Source organism: Mirounga leonina, unplaced genomic scaffold (genome assembly GCF_011800145.1).
Source record: "Mirounga leonina isolate KUSES-001 unplaced genomic scaffold, KU_Mleo_1.0 Mir_447, whole genome shotgun sequence".
In the NCBI taxonomy this organism is placed as follows: Eukaryota; Metazoa; Chordata; class Mammalia; order Carnivora; family Phocidae; genus Mirounga; species Mirounga leonina.
Window position 1 is genome coordinate 5,238,214 of NW_023270757.1, and position 24,840 is coordinate 5,263,053.

General features: G+C 44.5%; 1 protein-coding gene across 1 annotated transcript in view; it reads left to right on the forward strand.

Moving 5' to 3' along the window:
* Nucleotides 1-345: 345 nt before the first annotated feature.
* TTC39B (tetratricopeptide repeat domain 39B) overlaps nt 346-24,840 on the forward strand; it is a 118,392-nt gene continuing 93,897 nt past the window's right edge. Inside the window, exon 1 of the mRNA XM_034987962.1 lies at nt 346-588. Coding sequence (XP_034843853.1) covers nt 349-588 — 240 coding nt within the window. The 5' untranslated portion in view covers nt 346-348. The remainder of the gene's footprint in view (nt 589-24,840) is intronic.

Here is a 24,840-nt window from a genome sequence, read left to right on the forward strand (position 1 = left end):
CCTTGACCTTGATCTCAACCCGGCGTTCTCTCGGCTGCAGGCTAGCACTAGCCCTCAGCACAGCGCAGGAAGCGGGTTCCCTCAAGTACTCTCCCAAAGGTGGGCCAAACTACCGAAGTCCCAGTCTGCGAGATGACCCCGCCCGCGAGATGACCACGCCCACGACATGGCCCCGCCCACAGGTGGCCCCGCCCACAGGGAGTCCGAGGCCGATGCCGGCTCGGGGCGGAGACGCGTTGAGGGAACCTGGTTGGCTCTTCAGTTTGGGCCGCGTGGGAGGGCGGGGCGAGGCCTGAGGGGGCGGGGCTTGCGGTCCTCCGGGCCGCTTGGCGCCCGCTGGGGAAATGGATGCTCTGCAGGTCCGCGGGCGCCGGGGGCGGGGAAAGCACTCGCTCGGCTGCGCGCTGGCCCCGCCCGGGACCCGGCCCGAGCGCGGGGCCGCCCCCTTCCTCCTTCGCTGGCGCTGGGCTGAGCCCCGAGCGGAGAAACGGAGTCGGCCCTGAGCTCCCAGTTTGGTTTTTGGGTGGCGGCAGCCTGAGGAGGAACATGGCGCTCGTAGGCAACGGAGCAGAGCTGGAGGCGGACGAGGTACTGGCTCGTGGGGGTGCGGGCATTGCCCCTGGAGTCCCGGAGGGATGAGCGAGCCCGGCAGGGACGGCCAAGGTCCCGCCCCCTGGTCCCCAGTGCGGGACTAGGCAACCTCCCGTCCGGAGGAGGGGGCAGGGGCTGCGGGTGGGGGCACCCAGCCTGGGAGGTCTGTCCGGACGCGAGCGTGAGGGGCGCTCGGAGCGGAGGCGCTGTGGAGGTTCTGGGCGCCGGCACCGTGGGGTCGTGGTGATCGAGGACACCACGTCGGGTCTCGGGTGGATGGGTGCCAGCGCGCGGGAGCGCGGGACTCTGAGTTTCTTCAGGAGCGCTTGGGCTTTTTGAGGTCCGACCCTGAAGTCCCGACACTGGCCCTCTGGGGTTTGTGGAATATCATTTCTATGGAAGTTTCCAAGTGGCAGAACCGACAGGCTTACAGTTGGTGACAGGAGGGGGCTAGCCGGGTGTGGGTGGGGGAGAAGGAGCCCGAGGCGTGTCTGCACGAGCGGGCAGGGTAGGGGCTGCCGAGGGGGCTGGAGGGCTAGGCTAGGGCTAGGAGAGCAGCCGCCCAGGAATTGGTGCTTTCTCCTCCGGCCATAGGGCACAGGCCTTTCCGGGCCGGTCCGCAGTGTCGGTGGGGGACTGGGGGGGGGGGGGGGGGGAAGGCGCTTCGAGAACCGACTCCGGCTTCCCGACTTCTCGACTGTATTTAAGTAATTAGTCACTTCTTCCTGCGGCCCGGCGCGCGGGGGTCTGAGCACCCTAGGGCGCGCGCGCTGTACCTGTTGATTTATTGACTGTTGCTTCCAGCATTTGGGAGCCCCGGAGAGACGCTCCCTCTTGCGCTGGAAGTTGAGGCCGGCGGCAGGAGCAGCCTCCGCAGCACCCACAGTTGCTGCTGCTGCCATTTTACCTGACTTGAATTTTACAAGTCGCTGCCGGTGGAGGTTTAGTTTCAAATGATGCAATAGTGGAAGATCTGAGGAGGCGGGTTAAGATTCCTGTCCATCTCTTTAATGTTGGGAAACTCCTGACAGCGAATACTGTGTTTTCAGTGTAGCCCTTAAAATAAAAGCGAAACAAAAACCAAACTACAGCTCCTTTACACGATTGACAGGCAAGAGGGCAAGCCAGGCTGTTTAAAACCTTTCTTACAGCCAGTCCCTTGCACTGAGGATCCCCAAGACCACAATGCAATGAACTAGAGCTTGCTAAGTTGCATCTTTTTATTGTTGAAACTTTGACACTACAGGTAAAGGCAGATGATGAAATAGCGTATTTGTTGCGATTTTCATCCATGACAACCTTTCTTTATTTATAGCTTTAGATTGTCTTTTGGTATGACCTGGAGGCTTCTGTTTTTTTCTTTCCACCTGTCTTAGTTCTTTTCTGTAATCGAGGTAGTAAACCTTTCATCGTGCTTTGACTATACATACATTCCCTTCCTCAAAAGTTTTATGGCTGTCTGTTGTATATTAAGTTAGGTATTCATATGTCTGACATGCAAGGCCCTCTAGGTATGATCTAAATATGATGTTCCAGCCCATCCCCAACTGCTTCCCTATGTATAATCAGTTAGTTTAATCCATGTTATACTGGTATTATAAATGAGGAAACAAGACTGGCAGTACCTAGTAAATGTGGATTGAAATTTTTGAATCCCTAGTCTGCTTGTCTAAAAAGATTTGGTACTCTTAGGGCTATATAATTGTCATGTCAGGGCATTGTTGAGAGAGAAACGGGATGCTATTAATAATTAACACTTGGACAAAAGGTGTAAACTGGGACTGTCCTGAGCATACTGAGACCTATAGCCACCGTAGCCATACCCACTGTCTACAAGGTGAACTGAAGTGTTGAGATGCATTAGCTAGGGAGGAGGACTCTAGGTCTGTGGAGGAAGTTAGGTTTTGAACAGCAGAGAGCTTGGCACACAGATTCTTGGTAAATACACATTTGTTGAATGAATGAATAAAAGCATAAATGATGTCACTTAATGACTTCTCAGTGTTTGCTATATCTTTCATTTATTAAATTCAATAACTGCTAGGTTCCTGTTGCATGTAAGGTACTACATTGGTCCTAGGAGATGAGCAAAATACAAACAGAATTTTTTGCTCATGCCAAATTCTCTTTTGTCCCTCCATGGTACACCATTCCTATTGGTAGAAATTTTGCAAACATTTATTGAACATTTGCTCTGTGCTCAAACTTGGTGGGTGCCTTAGAAGGAGAAGACACAGTTTTAGCTCTCTAGGATTCTCTGGCTAGGTAGGGAGATAGGACATGTGTATAAGAACTCTGGAATAGGGGTGCCTGGGTGGCTCAGTCGTTAAGCGTCTGCCTTCAGCTCAGGTCATGATCCCAGTGTCCTGGGATCGAGCCCCACATCGAGCCCCACATCGGGCTCCCTGCTCGGCGGGGAACCTGCTTCTCCCTCTCCTCCCCCTGCTTGTGTTCCTGCTCTCGCTATCTCTGTCTCTGTCAAATAAATAAAATCTTAAAAAAAAAAAAAAGAACTCTGGAAGAGAGCTCAAGGCAGGGTAAGCAAGTAGGAAGTACTGCATTGTGGACTGGGTACACTTGACTTACTTGTAGAAAGTCCCTAATCCTGCAGTGGGCTGAAGTGCTATACCATGAGTGAACAAGACCCTGTTTGTCAGTTTTATTGGGCGTGTGAGGCTAAAATGGCTTATTTCGGCTGGGGAACTTTTTAAACACTTAATATACATTTGATAGTCTTTGGGGTCATTTGACCTCTCTCTCTCTCTGTCAAATAAATAAATAAATAAATCTTAAAAAAAAGAAAAAAAATTTTTAAAGTAGGCTCCATGCCCGGCGTGGAGCCTGACGTGGGGAGCTGAGATCAAGAGTTGGACACTTAACTGAATGAGCCGCCTAGGCATCCCTAAAAAATAACTTTTTTTTTTTTTTAAAGATTTTATTTATTTGACAGAGAGAGACACAGCGAGAGAGGGAACACAAGCAGGGGGAGAGGGAGAAGCAGGCTTCCCGCGGAGCAGGGAGCCCGACTCGGGGCTCGATCCCAGGACCCTGGGATCATGACCTGAGTTGAAGGCAGACACTTAACGACTGAGCCACCCAGGCACCCCTAAAAAATAATTTTTTTTAAAGATTTTATTTATTTATTTGAGAGAGAGAATGAGAGCGAGAGAGAGAGAGAGCACATAAGAGGGGGGAGGGTCAGAGGGAGAAGCAGGCTCCATGCTGAGCAGGGAGCCCGATGTGGGACTCGATCCCCGGACTCCAGGATCATGACCTGAGCCGAAGGCAGTCGCTCAACCAACTGAGCCACCCAGGCGCCCAAAAAGTAATTTTTAAGAAGATAATTTTTCAATTGTTTTACTTTTGCTGGAGAAATTGCAGTGTTGAATGTCTTTTAAAAATTTGGTTACATTGCTATTATTATGTAGAAATTAGAAATTTGCATGTGTAATATGATATATTACATTAAAAGCTACTCAGCAAATAGTTATAAAGTTAAATATTAATAGCTTTAAAATTTTTATTATTTATTTTTTAAAAAGATTTTATTTATTTATTTTATTTTTTTAAGATTTTATTTATTTATTCATAAGAGACAGAGAGAGAGAGAGGCAGAGGGAGAAGCAGGCTCCCCGCTGAGCAGGGAGCCCGATGTAGGGCTCCATCCCAGGACCCTGGGATCATGACCTGAGCCGAAGGCAGACGCTTAACGACTGAGCCACCCAGGCGCCCAGCTTTAAAATTTTTAATTTGACTTAAAATATTTATTCAGTTATTCCAAATTCATTATTGAATAGAAAGAATAAACTTTATACTAGTTCTTTTAATGTATAAAGCACACATATATATATCTCTCAGTGCTTTTAAAATTTCATGGTGGCTGTGGTTAGGAAAAAATGTCTAATAGGGCTCCTTAGGAGGGCAATAATGAGAAAAGTTGAGAAACACTGAGTTGGAGAAAGAAATAGCTCATTTGGCAGATGCTTTCATGGTCTGCCTTTTTGGCCCAGGATTTTTAAAATTTTTTAATTTAAACTTTTATATATTTTTTTGGCTCAGGATTCTTTTTAGATCTAATTTTTTTTAAAGATTTTATTTATTAGAGAGAGAGAGAGTGCAAGCGTGTGCGAGCGAGCACACACAAGCAGGGATGGGGTGGTGGGCGGGGGGCAGAGGGAGACGAAAAGGGACAAGCAGATGCCCTGCTGAGTGTGGAGCCTGACTTGGGCTCAGTCCCAGGCCCTGAGATCATGACCTGAGCTGAAATCAAGAGTCAGGCCTTTAACCGACTGAGCCATCCAGGAGCCCCAGATCTAATTCTAATTTAGAAAATTTATCCATTGGAATTTTAGATGAAGTTTAGATAAGATTGATTGCTGTAATTTTTAAATTTTTTTTTAGAAGATTTTATTTATTTATTTGACAGAGAGAGAGAGAGTGAGAGAGAGAGCAAGAACAAGCAAGCACAAGGAGGGGGAGCAGCAGAGGGAGAGGGAGAAGCAGGCTTCCCGCGGAGCAGGGAGCCCGATGCGGGGCTCAATCCCAGGACCCTGGGATCATGAGCTGAGTCGAAGGCAGACACTTAACCAACTGAGCCATTCAGGTGCCCTGCTTGCTACAATTTTTTTAAGAATCAGATTTGTTCTTTCATTGCACCACTGTTCATTGAGCACCTGAGAGGTGCTACCAGTCCATAGATGCTGGAAGTACACACTAAGTGCACACTAAGATAAGACCGCATTACTGCCCTTGAGGAACATACACTCTAGCAAAAGACACAGTTACACAAGTAACTAGTTCTATCTTTGGGTCAAGGTAGAAAGCCATGTGATTTATCATCCATAGCACGGCAGTATGAGAGTAAATGGATGCTTTCCGTAATTACCCTAGGACAACAGGTGCAACACAGGGATGCCACCCTAGTTTAGGGGCTGGCAGGGCCTTTAAGGAGGAGATGATATTTGAACTGGGTCTTGAATGGTGAGCAAGCTTGTGCTGGGCAGAGCAAGTGGGATAAGGCGCAGGCTTGGTGGAAGTTGAGATGGGCACGGATGAGAGCACACCTGGGTTCAGGAGGGCACACACTCAGCACGTGGGAGGGAGCGCTGGTGAGGGCTGAGACTGCAAAGTCCAGCTTGGATCATGTGGTGCAGCATCTGGAACATCATGCTAAGGAGTTTTTAGGAGTTAAATCTCCTAAAAAATGGGAGTCTGGGAGGTTTTTTAGCTAGGCAAGTGGGGTAAGGTTATTTATTTTAGGAAAATAAATGTGGTGAAGTTGATGCAGCCAGATTGTGGAGGTGGCAGCTGGATGGGCGAGTGGCTGTTGCAACAGTTAATGTGGGAGGAGGTGAGAACTCAAGTGGAGCAGAGACCACAGGCTTCCAGAGAAGAGGCCAGATGTCAGGGAGAACATGGAGGAGGAACGGGCTTGGCGACCTTTTCCCCAGTTTGAGGGTCAGTGGATGGGGAGAGGTGGGGAGCTGCTCAGTGATAATCCTGGGTTCCTTGTGTGGCTGGGCGGTGGTGCTGTTAACGCAGGAGGAGTGGGTGTAGAGGATGGGGGAGGACCTCACATAGAACATGCTCACCCTTGTGGCTCGCTGTGACTTTCCTTACCAAGGGGAGCATGAACCCTTTGTAAGGGCATGAGTTTGGGCCAGGTTAAGAAAGCGTGTTTGTAAATTGGTTCTGCAGGTTAGTGGGAGGAAAAAATAGCATCAGTTTATACCCTCAGCCTCTCATTCCTGCTCAGGTTAACCAACAGGCAGTTTTCCTGAAATGTTCATTCTTGAGTCTCCTGAGATGCCATCTATACTTGGAATGCCACCTTCTCAGGGAAACTTGCCTTCATTTTCTCTTCCCCTTCCCTTCGTACTTAGATACCCCCTTCCTTCCTTTCAAGTCCAGTAGCAGAGGTATGCTCTCTCTCGAGGCAGGTCTCAGATCTTCCTGGCATTAGCTGTTTGCCTTCTTACCTTGGTTCTGTGCCCAAGGGTCCTGTTACTGATTACCCACAGTGCGAATCTGATACTGTGAATTCTGTGAGGCTCACGGTTTCCACCTAACCATCTGTTGACATCTCCCTAGCCCCAAGTTTTGGGGGCCCCAGTGGCCTTCTCAGGTGGGTCTCCTGAAGTCACTATGTGCTCACTTTCCAGAAGATGTATACATGGACTGCCCGGGTGCTTGTGAGGCTTCCTGGGCAGAGCTTGCTGCTGGTCCCCGCCTGGGTCAGAACTCTCTTCTTCCACTCACATGCTTAGTGGGTATTGGTCATACACCCTCACTGGTTGGCTGTATTGGTTGGGTCGTCACACCTCTCTAAGGGGACTCCTCAAGTGTGGAATGCCTGGCAGTTCATAATGCCATTATGCAACTTACACTCTTTATCTAAAGACTTTGGGTATGTAGTAAGTTCTTCTTTGCCAAGATCTGAGGACGTGTCCCCTTAGTACTGCTGATATTATGCTGACATGTATATAGGGCCTACATATTTTTAAATATTTTAATGAAATAATACCACATATATGTATTTGTTGGGTCTGATTGCAGCTAGTAAATAAGAATTATTCAGTCTAATGTGTCAGATATTATTGCATTAGGTGCTGTAGGGGCAAACACAGCTCCAGCTCTAAGTTATGCCCTAGTGGGGAACGGGAGCAGGTATAGACAAATAGACATAATACTCTGGGCTGAGAACCATAAAGGAGGGCTACCAGGGTGCTCTGGGAACACAGAGGAGGGCACCTCATCCGAAGGAGGACATTGGGCGTCAGGGATGGTTTCCTGGAGGAGGCCACTTCTTAGAAAATCTGGATCTTAACAGGATGAATAGGGGTCAGCTGCATAGGAGAGAGTTGGGAACCAGGGGAACTCTTGAAGTGTGTCCCAGGGAGAAGCAACGGCAGGCATAATATAGAGAGGTGAGGGAGAGTTGGTGGTGTTCTGGGTGGCAGGGAACGAGTCTGGAAGGGTAGGAAGGGCCGTCTGAGTCTTCCATGCCAAATTGTGGATCCCATTGTGTGCACTTAAGGGTTTAATCGAGGAGCGGTATGGAGAGATCAGCAGGTGGTTGGGGGGGCTCTCTCTGGCAGTGCATGAAGGCTGGTGAGAGGGAGACGGGACCTGAGGTGGGGAGGCAGGTAGTTTTCTGGTGTTTTGTTTTGTTTGTCCAGTGCCTGTTAGAGCCCACTGAAGGCCGACTGTATGCCAGGGTAACTAAGCAGTGGGATAACACGATGGGTAAGATACAGAGCAGATACCTGGGAATACAGACACACGCACACAACTCTGACCTGAAATGGGGGAGAGTCTAGACAGAGTGTAAGCACCCTGGCGCTCCTAGGAAGAGGTGAGGACTTTTCACAGGGCAGTCATCAGGACATCATGGGGATGGTGTGCCCCTACCCGCAAGTCAGCTGAGTTGGCTTCCTGACCAAATCTTTGTGTGACTTGGAGCTACCCAGCTGGGTGACTTAGAGCACGTCCCTTAAGCCTTTTGGGCTTCAGTTTCCTCATAGGTAATGGGAACGAGTTGACGTTGACCATCTTTTTCTGAAGTTCTTTTGAACTTTGACATCTGTGATCTAGACAGTGGCTGTTAATCTGGATGGTGAGGGGTGGATTTCAGTAGGCAGCAGTGGAACGGATCATACCTTCATTCCTTCAAGCAGAGGGAGCAGCCGAGGAAACATGCTCGGGCATGGATGAAGCATGACGGAGGTGCTAAGCAGAGGGTGAGTGGGAACTGCGGGCCGGGGCAGGGGAGCCGTACTGTGTGTTGTGGCAGGTTCTGAGAGACCTTCAGTGCTCAGCTAAGGAGCTTGGGTTTGGTTTTTTTCTCATTTCTTTTTTGACAGTGGGGAGACACATGTATCCTTCCATATTTGGGGAAGGTCTTTCCTTCTCTTTTTTTCTTCCCTCCCTTCCTCCTCCCTCCCTTCCTTCTTTCTCTCTCTCTCCGCCTTCCAGTAAAGGAAGCAATGATGATTCTGCAGTTCTATCTTAGTTTCCCTTTCTCCTTTCCCAACTCATTCTTGGAAATTTTAAACTAATGACTGTCAACTGCAGTGCAGTGGTTAAAGAGGCAGACCAGTCAGACGTGCCTGACTAATTCCATAGGCTTATGTTTCGTCACATAGATTCTTACAAAGTTCTGAGATGCAGAACCACATGACCCACCACTCTGGTGCACTCAGCAGGACCAGTCCAGGTTTCTCGGGGAGTCCCCTTAGTCCTTTTCTCCCTCTCTGCTTCCTTAGACCGCTCTGTTCCAGAGTTCTGGGGGTCCTGGTCTGTTTTCAACTCATGAGCCACAGTTCCTTCCATTCAGAACTAAAGGAAACAAACGTCAGATTCTCACATCATTTTTCAGGCCAAATGGGGTGTGATCTTTTCGAAAGGAGGTGGGCAAGACAGATGACCGAGTGGGAGATTCCTGAAGAGAGGGGAGTGGGGCCTGACTCCAAAACCTCTCCCAGAAGCACTCATGTGTCATCATCTGTGCGGAATCATTGATGGGGTGCTCATTGCCCAAGAGCAGCTACTCCCTATGCAGAGTAGTATTGAGCTTCTGAAGAGGGCCAGCTTCCCATTTGCTGTGTTACTGGGCATGCTGTTTAACCTGTCTGATGCTCTTCATTTATAAAATGGAGATAATGATACCTACCCTATAAGGTTGCCGATGAGGTTGAAATAAGAGTCTACTTGACAAAGCCCTTGGCGTATAGAATTACTCCAAAAATGGTAGTTCTCTCTTTCCATATGCTTTTACCTTAAGACCTTGCTGCCACTGTTCATTATTTATGAGTTTAATGAAGAATCTACCCAAATGTGTGTTCAAATATAGTTTTACCTTATTTTTGCAGCCAACTGAGAAGGAAATTCTATGTAAGCCCACGTCCGAGAAACAGGAAGTGACTGGCCCAGGGTCACTCAACTCACTCAGGCACAGAATTGGCATTAGAAGCCAAGTGCTCTAACTCTACATTCAGTACCCTTCCCACTAGGTCAGAGAGTGGCAGACTTTGTCAGAAGGACAAATGCACTCTGCCCCCTTCCTGCCTGTTTTTGTAAATAAAGTTTTTTTTGTTTTGTTTTGTTTTTTTAGAGGGAGAGAGTTTAAGAGAGAGAGAGAGAGAACGTGGAGGGGCAGAGGAAGAGGGAGAGAGAATCCTCAAGCAGACTCCCCACCGAGCACAGAGCCTGACTCAAGGCTCGATCCCACATCCCTGAGATCATGACCTGAGCCAAAATCAAGAGTCGGACACTTAACTGACTAAGCCACCCAGGTGCCCCACAAATAAAGTTTTATTGGGACACAGCCATGCCTGATTGTTTAGGTGTTGCCTGTGACTGCTTTCACACTATAATCACAGAGTTAAATAGTTGGGACACGGACTATATGGCCCAGATGGCCTAAATATAATTATCAGTTCTTTATGGAAAACGTTTGCTGACCCTTGTACTAGGTGATTTCAGGGGCTATGTGCAAGTTTATAATGTGTTGTAAGCCTTATGAATTAAATTTGCTTATTTCCTTAGTACTCATATAGGCATCAAAAACTAGGAAAAAATATAAATCTGTTTGACACATCCCATGAGATGGTATGGTACAAGTCCTGGAGTTAGACGGACATGGGTTTGAATCCCTGCTCCTCCATGTACAGCCTTGGATAAATTAAGCTTCAGTTTCATCTGTAAAATGAAGAGAATATAACCTACTTCAGTGGGCTATTGTGGGGGTTAAAGCCCTATAAAGTGCTTAGCTTATGGGGTGCAAAGGTTGGCTCTTAGCTCTGTTGTGGTGGAGACCTCGCATGCAGATGCTTGACATTGTTTTCCGAGCACGGTAAGGAACCGGCTGTGTGAAGGTCGGCCCCTCCAGGCTCCAGCGCAACTCCCGTCCAGCAGGTGGATCCCTTTAGGATAGAAGCAGTTAGCTCTCAGGTCAATCCCAAGACTCCAGCCGGGTCAATTCTGTGAGTTTGTAGTCTTCACACTCTCCTGAGGAGGGATCAGAAACCACTTACCACAAAGGAGAGTGGTCAACAGGGGCTCGGTGCAGAACAGTGTTAATGTTTGTCAGGGAGGCATTTGGCAGTATCAGTTATATTTTGAAAATGGCATTTCCCCATCGACACATAAATGTTACATAACCTTTGGTTTTTCCAAACATTTTGCTGTGCAGGATGGTCCCCCCTTTAACATTGGAGAATGTTGTACCAGTCTTTGCAGCCTTCTCATGTAGCACCTCAATGTTAACAGGAGACTGACTTGTGTTCGCTTACTTAGTGTAAGAAGTTAAAAGGTAAAGGAGGTGACAGTGTGTATGCGAGCACTCTTGGCCCTGGAGGTGGTTCTGGGGTTCTTGCTCAACCCCACGGCAATGTGCCATGCCAGACTGCTCTTCCTAAAGTTCAAGTCCTGTTTAAAATCTGTTCACAGCTTCTCATTGCCTTTGAGGTATTATGCAGACACCTTAGCATGATAATATAAGACCTTCCCTAGGACCTAGCTCACGGTTCTCACACTTTAGTGTGCATAGGTCCCCAGCTTAAGGGAGCGAGTGACTTGTTAAGACGCACATTCCGAGGCCCCCCCATGCCCCCGAACCAGTCCTATTCAGTAGGTCTGGGGTGGCTCCCAGAAGCTTGCATTCCTAACGAGACTGACAGTGCTGAAGTGCTTGAACCATCCCGTGTGCTCCCCAGCTCCCAAAAGGTCAGTCCCCGCTTTTAAAATGCTGTCCCTCACCTGGCCAGTTCCTCTTCACTGGTTAAGACCTGTGGGCACCTCTCCTCCTCCAGCCTTTCTAGATATTCCCTCCTTCCCTCCCCTCCAGGTGTTCAATAACTGTGTAGCATTCTTGGCTGCCAGGGATGGGACAGAACCGTCCCCTTGTTCCTAAGGGAGAGAGTGGTTCTTCTTTCCAGCGGAGAACAGAAAAGGAACTCCCTTCAGGGGTTTCTAACAGAGTGGTATTTTTATCTTAACCAGGAAGGAGAATTTGCCTCCACAGTCTATTGGCCTGATTTCAGTACACTTGAAAAACAAAACAGCTTTATTGAGGTGTAAATACATACCATAAAATTGACTCCTTTTAAGTGTACAATTCAGTGATTGTTACTAGATTTATAGAATTATGCACAAATCATCACAATCGAGTTTTTTTGAAATTGAGGTATAATTAACATAAACCTTTATATTCATTTTAGGTATACAACATAATGATTTGATAATTTGTACGTATTGTAGAATGATTGCCACAATGAGCCTAGTTAACATCTGTCACCATACATTAGTGACATTTTTTTCCTTGCGTTGAGAACCTTTAAGATCTACTCTCTTAGCAACTTTCAAATATGCAATATATTATTATTAGCCATAGTCACCATGGTGTACCTCACATCCCTAGGACTTACTTATTTTTTAACTGGAAGTTTGTACCTTTTGACTCCCTTCATCCATTTTGCCCCCCAATCCAATTTAAGAACATTTCTATCACCCCATAAAGATTCCTCGTACCCATTTGCTCTTATCTCAATACACTTTTAACATTTAAAATAATTGAACAATTTAAAATCACCAGAAGTAGATAAAATTTCTCAGGCAGAAATAAAAATGAGATGCCAGTATATAGGATAAGGATAATGCAAAAGTGTTAGGCATCAAAAGACAGGACTGGAGAACAGGATGCATTTTTTTAAAAGATTTTATTTATTTATTTGAGGGAGAGAGAACAAGCTGGGGAGAGGGGCAGAAGCAGAGGGAGAAGCAGACTCCCCGCTGAGCAGGGAGCCCAACATGGGGCTCAGGGCTCCATCCCAGGGTTCTGGGATCATGACCTGGGCCAAAGGCAGATGCTTAACCAACTGAGCCACCCAGGTGCCCCTAACAGGGCACATTTTGGTCAGCACTTGACGTGGCTCTTACACTGTGACATCATCAGAAGAGAGGTTCGAGGGCTGCATGAATTACCCCTGTCCAAATGAAGAATTTGTGCTGTTTGCAGGAAAGCAGATGTGTAGTGTACATGGATAAAGTTTTTTCCTTATTTTCTAGTTCATTCCCCAAGGCAGAAGCTATTTATGCAATACGTTTAACTCCTGCTAGAGGAATAAACAAGCGATTGCATTTCTAAGCCATTAAGCAGTTGAATAAAAGGGACTGTCCCCATAGCTAAAGTCTCAAGTGGGACAAAGAATCAAATGAAATCAGCCTCTTTTTAGGTGTCCCTGAATTTCAGATTTGTGTGTCTCTTCTTAGGAATGCATGTGAGAGGGTGCCTGGGTGGCTCAGTCGGTTAAGTGTCTGCCTTCGGCTCAGGTCATGATCCCAGGGTCCTGGATAGAGTCCCGCATCGGGCTCCCTGCTCAGTTGGGAGTCTGCTTCTCCCTCTGTAACCCCCACCCCCACCCCGCCGGCTCGGGCCCTCTCTCTCTTTCAAAAATAAATAAATAAAATCTTAAAAAAAAAGAAAAGGAATGCATGTGAGAGAGAGGGGAAAGAATACAGGTGGGCTTGCAGGTTAGCAGATATCACCCGAGAGGGTTCTGCCCGTGGCTGGCAGTGTGACCTTGGGCAAGTTACTTAATCTGATCCTCTGTGAGCTTCAGTTTCTCATCAGCAAATGGGAATTCTAATGCCCACCTCACAGAGGTGCTGGGTGGGGCCTTGGAGAAGTGGCTCAAGCCGGGTAACCAAGGGCCAGGCACTTGGAGCCATAGTTTCCTGCTCCCACAGTGGGGCTGCGCGAAATAGCACATGCTGTCTGGTTGGGGCAGATAGGGAATGTTCACAAAATGAGGATGACTATAATCTATTCATACACTTAATGCTCTTAGAAGCTTGAGCTGTTCACATTTCTAACAGTTTGCTAATTTAGTAATAATAGCATGTATGTGTGTGTGTGTGTGTGTGTGTGTGGTATTCCTTCCAGCTTTTCCAAATGGAAAACATTGAGATCCATGGAATTCTTTTTCATCAAACTTAAAGCACATCTACTCTAATTTCATAAATAGTTGAGATGACTTTACTAAGACATGAGGCTCCATAAATCAAAATGTATCTAATTATATTTGGCATTTTAAAAAGTAAAGCTACTATCTTAGAAAGAATCATTTTCTTCTTCTAAAGGCTTACCTGTTTTTTACCTCCCTTTGTAGTTTGCAGAGGAGGAGGTTACATTTGAATTTAAGTAAGGGTCCCCCCTTTAGATATACACAAGACCAGTCCCACTTGGGGTCTGCATGCCTGGGGAAGCAGTTTTCACGGGACAGGCGATTAAGCTCCCCTCAGGGACATGTGACATGCTTAAATGAACTCCTGTCCCTTTATTAAAGACCACAAAGCATTCCATTTCAATTGTGGCAATGTGGAGACAGTTGTCCTTTCTGTAATTATTTCAAGAGCAAACACAAGGCTCTGGGGGAACAATTTAAAATGGCATTGTCCAACCAAACCAGCCCTCCCTCTGCCTCATCCACGATTCCCCATCTCTGTTCCCCTCACTTTCCCCTTCTTTTACTTCCACATTTCTGTCATCAGTTAGTCCTGTCAAATCTAGCTCCAGAACCTGGCTCCTTACTGTAGGCTGGCTCCTTCTCTCCATCCACACCACCGTCTTCTCATGCCCTCCCTTCTTGGACAGCATCCTAACTGGTCTGCCTGCTCCCTCTGCCTTCAGCAGCCCACTCCACTCTGCAGCCCTCATACTCATTCACAAACATTAATACGTGTTACCAACCTGCTTAAAACTTCCGTGACTTTCTAGAATGTTTAGAATACAGTGCATGCTCCTTCCTGTGGTCTGTGTGGTCAGGCTTTTGCCTTCCTCTGGCTCACCTGCTGTTCTACCCACCCTAGCTTCCAGTAGATCTCCTGAACATGCCCTGTTCTTTCCCACCATGGTGCTCTTGCATGTTTCTCCAGCCTGGCAGGCTTCAACCAGCCCTTCACATGACCGGCTCCTTCTTACTTTCCATCCTCACTTTAAAGATCACGTTCCAAGTGCGGCTTTCCTGAGGTTCTGTCTTCAAAGCAGACTTTCTCTTTCTCTGTTACTCATCCTGAGTATTTCCTATTTGATATGATCACGGTCTGTATTATCTTGTTTATTTTCTTCTGTGTCATCTGTCTCAATCAGGTTTCAGCACCGGAAGCAGAAACTGCTGTAGGTCGTTTAAGTAACATGAGTTTAAAAGGGAAGTTTGTGTTTATAAACTGCGCAGAGGGGCTGAAGGAGCAGCTCTAGGCTGAGCCTCCAGGAATGACCTTCAGTCCCATCCAGAGCTGACTCACTAGGGGAGGTGCTCATACTCCTTGGCTGACGATTCTAGAGCTAAATGTTCATGGCACTTTGAAGTAGCTGTCATTCAGGGATCAAGAAGCCAGAATCCAGAAGCTTTGATTGCCACTGCTTTTTATACACAGGAAGCTGGAAAATGGACGCTGGAGCATTGCTTTTGAAACTACCTCAGCTTCTAGGGTGCCTGGATAGCTCAGTTGGTTGAGTGTCTGACTCTTGATCTCAGGGTCGTGAGTTCAAGCCCTGCAATGGGCTGTGCACTGGGTGTGGAGCCTACTAAAAAAAAAAGGTATATAAACTACCTCAGCTTCCTCACTTGTGTTTGACAGCAGAAAAGGTCAGAAAGGGGCAGGAAAATGGCCTCAGCCTTCTGGCTCCTGTACAGGTATATCTTAGTTAGTACAGCTTAATTTTCACCCAGAATCGGTTCACTTCCTTTGTAGCTGCAAATCTACAAGGCTCTCAGGAGCTCCTCTTTGGTAAAGTGTATTGAGGTTCCTCGAATGTCTGTTATGACCCAGGCAAAACTCTGTTACGATTGGTTTCTTCTGTTGTCTCTAGCTGCTTCTCAGCCTCTTAATTTTTCTTTTTTTTTAAAGATTAAAACAAAAAATTTATTCATTTGAGACAGAGACAGAGAGAGAGAGCATGAGCAGGGGGAGAGGCAGAGGGAGAGGGAGAAGCAGGCTCCCTGCTGAGTCAGGAGCCCGATGAGGGACTTGATCCCAGGACCCTGGGATCATGACCTGAGCCGAAGGCAGACGCTTAACCATCTGAGCCACCCAGGCGCCCCATCAGCCTGTTAATTTTGGCAGTTTTTTGGTTCCAGATTGGCTGCACATTTTTGCCAGTTTTCACTATAGATAGCTCTCTCTTAATTAAAAAATGATTTAAAGAGACCTTTAGAGTTTAGAGGTGTATTATTCTGATGTAAATGCCGAGGTTCTTTAGCTTCCCCTCCAAGTATTTGGAGCAATGAGTAAACAACTAAGAAATGGTAATGAAACAGCTTCAGGTGGCAGCAAATTAGGCAGACCTTTAATATTCTCATTGTAATAAAGTCCATTTTGTAATGTACATTGGTGTGTAAGTCAGTGGCTATATACCTCAGTTGTCATTAGGAGAATCAGAAAAATAACTGAATATTATGGCTAAAATTTAGATGTGCCCTAACCTTGTAAGATTCCTTAGCAAAACAGAATTCTTATTATAAGCAAGTTCTAAGTATTAGAATATGCTTGGAGGGGATAAAGAGTGAGAAGCTTAAAAGTTGCCTAGGCCAAATTTGGGACAATTTGAGCACAAAAATAATTAAGGGCAGTGATGTGTACAGTTCATTTTAAATAATAGGACTCCATGAGCCCATATTAATGATAACTAACTAGATAGATAAATGGGGGGATATGGGAGGGCTTTCACTTTCAGTACAAGGAGGGAGTGCTGGAGTTGGAAAATCAATCTGTAGCCATCATAGTAAAGATTGAGTCAGGCAGCTGTCACCATAGGTGCTGAATCTAGGGGTAAATAGATTTTACGTGGTAAAAAGACTACGTAAATATTCTCTAGAATATTTTGGTCTTTTTTTTTTTTTTTTTTTAAGATTTATTTTAGAGAGAGAGAGCCAGTGCAAGCATGAGTGGGGGGAGGGACAGAGAGAGAAAGAGAATATCAGGCAGTCTCCTCCCCTGAGCCCGGAGCCCAATCCAGGGCTTGATCTCACAATCCTGAGAGATCATGACCTGAACTGAAAACCAAGAGTTGAATGCTCAACTGACTGAGCCACCCAGGCGCCCCTATTTACATGGTCTTACACTGTCTCACCACAAACTCATTAATTGCCAGACAAAATAGTAACTGTGCGGTGGAGAAATCAAACACCTTGGCTGGGTGATCAAAATTAATATCACCAGTGATGGCAGATGAACGAACATCTTTGCCTCTGGATATAAATGACCTGACAAGGACACAGTGTCCCTTCTGTAGTAGCCTAACCTGGATCTAATTGTGGGGAAACATCAGAGAAACTTTATCCTTTTATTTTTATTTTTTAAAAAAGATTTTATTTATTCGTTTGACACAGAGAGAGAGAGCACAAGCAGGGGGAGCAGCAGAGGGAGAGGGGAGCCCGATGTGGGGCTCAATCCCAGGACCCTGGGATCTTGACCTGAGCAGACTATTCATATTCTGGTAACTTCTTTAAGTTTAAAATTATTTCTAAATAAAGAGTTTTAAAAAAAGTTATCTAGGGACTGAAAGTGCTGTTTATTTATCCTGGACATGGAGGCAATGGGTTATGAAACAAATTCAGCTAAAATGTCATGTGACTTTACTGTGCAGGAGTTTTTTTCTAGGTATGTTGAAACTGCTTATCTTGAAGTAATACTTTAACCTTTTTTTATATTGTTCTAATTGTTCATTCTTTTTTACATTATACAAATAATGCATAAAAGCATTCTTGTTACAAAAGATCTAAATGATGCGGAAGTCAAAACGTGATCTTTCCTAATACCATTCCCTCCCTTCTTCTCAGAAGAAATCAGCATTAGGGTTTTTATAAGTATATACTATACACCTTTCCTGGGATTAGGCTTTTCATTTAATATATCTTAGTGATATTTCCACTGTTTGCTTTATTCTTTATATAATGACTGAAGGGAATTGGGTAATGTAACTGTACCATTATTTATTTACTATTTCTGTATACAAGATCATTTAGGTACTTTCTAATTTTTTCCCGATATAATATGTTCCATAATAGATGGACCCTTGTGCATGTGTATAGATATTGTAATAGCATAGAATCCTAGAAGTAGTATTGCTGTGTCAATGTATATGTATTTAATTTTTAAAATAGATACTGTAAGGCTGACTTCTAAATAGACTGTAGCAAAGATATATGTTCACTTTCCAGCATCTCTGCCAAGTGTCGATATTATCAATCTTGTACATTTTTGTCAGTCATATGGACAAAATGCTACTACTTTTTAGGTGCATTTTTTTTTTTTTTTAAGTAGACTCTACACCCAGGATGGAGCCCAACATGGGGCTTGAACTTAGGACCCTGAGCTCAAGATCTGAGCTGAGATCAAGAGTCGGGCACTTAACCAGTTGACTGAGCCACCCAGGGGCCCCTTTTAGGTGCATATTTCTAAGTTTATTGGCTGTTGGATTTCTTCTTCAGTGAACTGTATTTTCACACCCTTTATTGAGCTTTTTGGTTGTTTGTCTCTTTCTTATTGTTCTGTAAGAGTTCTTTATTTATTATGGATAGTAATTTTTTGTCTGGTAAGTCTTAAATATTTTCTCCTAGCCATATGCTTGTTTTGGAAGTTTAAAAATTTCAGGTAGCCAAATCTTTCACTCTCTTCATTATGGTTTCTGGGTTTTTGTCTTAGAAAGATTGTTCTTATTTCCAGATTATAAAAAAATATTCTCGGGGCACCTGGATGGCTCAGTTGTTAAGCATCTGCCTCTGGCTCAGGTCATGATCCCAGGGTCCTGGGATCGAGCCCCGCATTGGGCTCCCTGCTGAGCGGAAGGCATGCTTCTCCCTCTCCCACTCCCCCTGCTTGTATTCCTTCTCTCCCTGTCTCTCTCTTTGTCAAATAAATAAAATTTTTAAAAAGAATATATTTTCCATACATTTATCTCTCTCTCGTGTGTGTGTGTGTATATATTTAATCTATATCAAAATTTGTGTGTGGGTTTAATTTTATTTTTGTCCCAACAGAAAACCAATAAACTTGGCATCATTTATTAAGGAATTTATTCTTATTTCTCCAATTGAAAAATGTAACTGAATCATAAAATAAATTCCTATATGTACAGGAATTTGTGTTTGTATTCTTTATTCTCTCTCTCTCTCTCTCTCTATATATATATATAATGTGGCACAGGAACATATATATGTATATTCCGGTGCCAATTCCACAGCTTTAATTTGTCCAGGAAAATCCCGTTTTCCTTTAGAACTACTTATCAGGTTTCTTGGCATGATGAATAGGAGCCCAGTCTATGGAGTCAGGCCTGTGTATAAACCATTTATTAGCTCTGAGATGATAATTGCACTTCTTTTAGAGCAATGCTATCTGGTTTATATGAGACAATATATTAAAAAGCAAAGTATAATGCTTGGTGTATAAACATCTAAATATTTTACATATTCTCATAGTGACAGAGATTTGATGTGTTCAATAACAGTTTTGTACCTTATTAATCAGAATAGCCCAGGGGCGCCTGGGTGGCTCAGTCAGTTAAGCATCTGCCTTTGGCTCGGGTCATGATCCCCAGGGTCCTGGGATCGAGTCCTGCATCGGGCTTGCTGCTCAGCAGGGAGTCTGCTTCTCCCTGTCCCTCTGTCTCTAGCTTGTTCTCTCTCAAATAAATAAATAAAATCTTAAAAAAAAAAAGAATAGCTATTACATTGACTTAACTGGTGTGTACATATATATACACATACGGATGAACAAAATTTCTATCTACAGTGATGCTCGAGGTGTAACCAAATGCATTTGTTCATTCCTGGATCCACTCATTTGTGTCTTTATTCTTTCATGTAGTAGTGTTGGTGCAGCTGCCATGTGTAGGCATTGTGCTTTCTTGGTGCTCTGGTTTATGCCTCCTGGAACTCAGACACAGAACAAAATAACCATGTACCTAAGTCTGCAAGTGACATACATGGTGGGAGGAGAATTTGTATCTCCATAGCTCTGGTTGGGTTTGGTGAGGGTCATTTTGTCAAATGGCACAGTTTGTTGAATTTACAAAATTTGTCAGAAGCAGTTTTAAAGGTTTTTTTTTAAGGATTTATTCATTTATTAATTCGCAAGAGAGTGAGCAAGAGAAGAGAGCACGAGGTGGGGGGGAAGAGGCAGAGGGAGAAGCAGATTCCTCGTGAGCGGGGAGCCCACGGGGTGGGGGTGGTTAGGAGGGTGGGGGGGCGGGTTTGGCATGGAGCTCGATCCCAGGACCCAGAGATCATGACCTGAGCCGAAGGCAGATGCTTAATCGACTGAGCCACCCAGGTGCCCAGTGTTAAAGGTTTTTTTTTTTTAAAGATTTATTTATTTATTTATTTGACAGAGACACAGCAAGAGAGGGAACACAAGCAGGGGGAGTGGGAGAGGGAGAAGCAGGCTTCCTGCTGAGCAGGGAGCCCATTGTGGGGCTCGATCCCAGGACCCTGGGATCATGACCCGAGCCGAAGGCAGATGCTTAACGACTGAGCCACCGAGGCGCCCCAGTGTTAAAGGTTTTAATGACAGTGAATAAAATCACAGATTCTGAAGTTGAACTTTGAATTCAAATCCCAGATCTGTCACTTAGATGCTTTGTGGCCTTGGGCAAGTTATTTAACCTCTCTGTGTCCATGTTCATCATTTGTAAAGTGGAGGTTAATACTAAGCCACTTCAGAGGGTTGTTCAGAAGAACCAATGAGTTAATACATGTAAAAGCGTTTAGAACAGTGCCTGGCACATATGGAGTATTGCAGAACTGACACCATTATTATGATACCCTTCTTATGATATCAGCATCCAGATTTTTAACACTTCATATGAAAATTTTTTATATTAGCTTTTTTCCAAATTCTTTTAAAAACCATCTTTATGGAGGTATAATTTGCATGCACTAAAATGCATCCATATTAAATGTACAAGTTAAATTTCATAATTGTGTATACCCATTTAACCACCGCTATAATTGAGATCTTGAACATTTGCCTCAGCCCCAAATGCATCTGCTCCATGGTACCCCTTTGCAGGTATTTCAAATTCTTTTTTAATGCATTAGTTTTTTTTTTTTTTTTTAAAGATTTTATTTATTTGACAGAGAGAGACACAGCGAGAGAGGGAACACAAGCAGGGGGAGTGGGAGAGGGAGAAACAGGCTTCCTGCTGAGCAGGGAGCCCGATGCGGGGCTCGATCCCAGGACCCTGGGATCATGACCTGAGCCGAAGGCAGATGCTTAACGACTGAGCCACCCAGGCGCCCCTTTAATGCATTAGTTTTACCAGATTTTTAGTTTTTGTCTTTTACATGTTTAGAATTTTAAATTCTTAAAATTTTTTTTGATGTATAATATATTCAATACTAATTATATGATCTACTCTACTAATTCCTTCTGGCAGCCTCTCCTTTCTTCTGGTTTTGAGTAAGTTTCCATATTTAATTGCTTCCTCTTTTTTTAAAGATTTTATTTATTTGAGAGAGAGAGCATGTGAGAGAGAGAGAGAGCGCACGAGCAGGAGGGAGGGGTGGAGGGAGAGGGAGAAGCAGACTTCCCACTGAGCAGGGAGCCCAATACAGGACTCGGTCCCAGGACCCTGGGATCATGACCTGAACTGAAGGTAGATGTTTAACCAACTGAGCACCCCAGGCACCCTTCAGTTGCTTCTTGTTAGAAACCAACATGTCAGCGTTTCACTTATGATGGGATTGATACAGTTAATGTCTTATAATATAAAATTTATTTCTCTACATTATTCAAATGTGTAGGTAGGCATTTAGCTTCTTGCTAAAAATTTCTTTCTTTTTTTAAAGGATTTTATTTATTTATTTGTCAGATAGAGAGAGCGAGCAAGAGAGCACAAGCAGGGGGAGCAGCAGGCAGAGGGAGAAGCAGGCTCCCCACGGAGCAAGGAGTCCCATTCGGGACTCAGACCTAGGATGCTGGGATCATGACCTGAGCTGAAGGCAGATGCTTAACCGACTGAGCCACCCAGGCCCTGAAGGAGAATTTAGTCTTGAGAGAAATGAGTAAGTTGGAGTCTTAGCCTTTTCTCCCTTAGAATGCCCCCAAAGCACAGATTACAGTTTTCAGCATCTCTGCTTTGCTAGTACCTATAATTTTCATGAGGGTAGATACCCTGGGAGGCAAAGTACTGTCTGAGTGGTCCAATATTTGGACACATAACTTTTCTCTGCAGTATTAACAACAAAAGTAATAATTTAACGAGAGGTGACATTATTGAGTACTTATAGACCAGATACCAAGCTAAACCTTTCATACATCTTGTGTAATTCTTCAACCCCACAAGTTTGGTACTGTTGCTGTTCCCATTTTACAATGATGAATATGAATCTCAGAGACTCGTAAGTAACTTCCGCAAGGACACGCATAGTTAATAAATGATGGAGATGATGGTGGGACTCTACAGCCCATGTTCTGAGCATTATTTCCCTCTTGAATTTAAAGCTTGAAGGCTGTGGGCTTTTGGTAAATAATCCCTATATTTTATAGATTTTTTCACATCTATTTCTTACTCTGTCCTCAAAACATCCAGGGGAATAGGGAAGGAAATTTGATGTTTTACCCATTTGTGTAAGTATAAGCGAACTTTTTTGGTAAAAGGCCAGAGCGTATTTTCAGCTTGAGATCATTTGGCCTCACTTGCAGCCACTGAGCTGTGTAGTTGTAAAAGGAAAGCAGCCATAGACGATATGTAAATGATTGAGTGTGGTAGTGTTCGCATAAAACTTTATTTACAAAAATAGGCAACAGGGTGGATTTGGTGCATGGATTTGCGTGGTGGACTGATCTATTTGGGAACACCAGGACGTATCAACCGGAGGGAGGTAGAACCAGGATTTTTAGTGCCAAGTGTTGTGCCCTATCCACTCCCCAGCTGTCCAAGCGGTAGCACAGAGTACCACTCACGGTGCCTTTAGGAGTGCAAGTCCCAACAATAATAGGGCAAGAACTAATGTTTTGTACTCAGTATTTGTTCTACGTGCTTTTCAGTATGTCCTTTAATCCTTGGACAACCTACTGAGATGGGAAACTGAGGCACAGCGAAGGACAGTAACTCACCCAAGGCCACAGAGCTAGTGACTGGTGAAACTGGGATTGGAACCCACTTGAGCTCAAGTCTTCCTTCCTTATCTCTCCTGAACTTTGGGTTTTCTCAATCTGAGGTCTCCTTTGAAGCTGTATTCTTCAGGAACTGCCTCTTCTGAGCACTCATGTTAAGTGACGAAAATCGGTGGTCTATTTTTAAGGCATTACTTTGGAGCGAGCTACCAAAGGGAATGCTAACTCTGCCATTTTTCTGTAATGGCTGGAAAATTTGAGGGTCCGGCAAGATGATGCAAGAGGTTTCATTTTGCTCATCCTTAGGCTGCACAGGAGACTTTCAGCTGTAGGAACACTATTTATTTATTAAAAGATTTTATTTATTTATTTGACACAGAGAGAGGCAGCGAGAGAGGGAACACAAGCAGGGGAGCAGCAGAGGGAGAGAGAGAAGCAGGCTCCCTGCTGAGCAGAGAGCCCGATGCGGGACTCGATCCCAGGACCCCGGGATCATGACCTGAGCCGAAGGCAGCCGCTTAATGACTGAGCCACCCAGGCACCCCTGTAAGAACACTTCAATGATAACAGAAAAAATTGTTCATTAGTATTTGCTGTGCTAACACGGTGTTAGGTGCATTAAGTACATTATCTCGGTTAAACCTCACAATGCTATAAATTAAGTGGTATTAAAACAGTTGCACAGGTGGAGAAACTGAGGCACAGCTATGGGATATTGGATATTTTAATTAAATCTCTGAGTCTTGGTTTCTAATTTGGAAATAATAATAGGGTCACTATGAAGATTAAATGAGTTAATACATGTTAAGGATTGGCACTCAGTGGTGTTACCTGTTACTATTATTATGAGAACATAGTAGTAGTAGTAATAGTAGAGGTGAAAAGCTCACTTTTTATGATTGTGAATTAGAAAAAAGCATCCAAGAGTCCAGTATAGTGTCTGGATGTTGTTCAATGGACTTGGTAATTATTTATTCATAGGAAGAGGCTATAAGCTGTGTTTCTTTTCATTTTAAAATACCTCTACTAGTGATTTCAAAATTTCAAAAGTTTCAAAATTAAATTGTTTAAAATGTTAAAACTCAGCCTATTGGTTCTGTTTGTTGCTGTTTGTTTGTTTTGTGTAAAATTATTCCCTTGCAAAAATGGCACATCCTAGATATTGTTCTGTTTACAATAGATTAAGTAGGGTTGGCACCAGAGGACTGGAGTGCCTGACATGTTAAGTGGTTGGCGAGGTTCATTTTACCACCATAAAAATAGTAGCTGAGGACTATATGCAGGTGAGTAAAATACTTTAGTCATTTATGTTAAACAAATTCAATAATACACAATTGTAAAAAACATTTTGCATATGTCCTCTTTTTTAAAAAAGGAGTTTACTTATTTTAGAGAGAGAGCACGCATGCATGTGCACACTGGTGAGGGGTGTGGTGGGGGGTTGGAGGGGCAGAGGAAGAGGGAGAGAGAGAATCTCAAGCAGACTCCCTGCTGAGTGCAGAGCCTGAGGTGGGGCTTGATCTCACCAGCCTGAGATCATGAGCTGAAATCAAGAGTCGTATGCTCAGCCCACTGAGCCACCCAGGCGCCCCTGCATATGTACTCTTTTTTTTTTTTTTTTTAAAGATTTTATTTATTTAAGAGAGAGAATGAGAGAGAGCACATGAGAGGGGGGAGGGTCAGAGGGAGAAGCAGACTCCCTGCAGAGCAGGGAGCCTGATGTGGGACTCGATCCCGGGACTCCAGGATCATGACCTGAGCCGAAGGCAGTCGCTTAACCAACTGAGCCACCCAGGCGCCCTGCATATGTACTCTTAATTACACACCAGACATCACTATGCACATATTGCATTTGTTATGTACCTATTCCTCTGTGAGATTATATCCAAAGCCATGTGTACTCTATTATATAATGGTAATTTACAGGATTTGTTCATTGTTAACCTTGACTATACACAATTTTTCTTTTAAATGCTTACCCTAGAGTTTAATCCCTGCCATAGCTGCAACTCAGCTTCATATTTATAATGAAATGCAGAAAGAGAAATTCTTTTCCCCCTTTGTAAAGTTAAGTTTCTTTTTTCTTTCTTTCTTTCTTTCTTTCTTTCTTTCTTTCTTTCTTTCTTT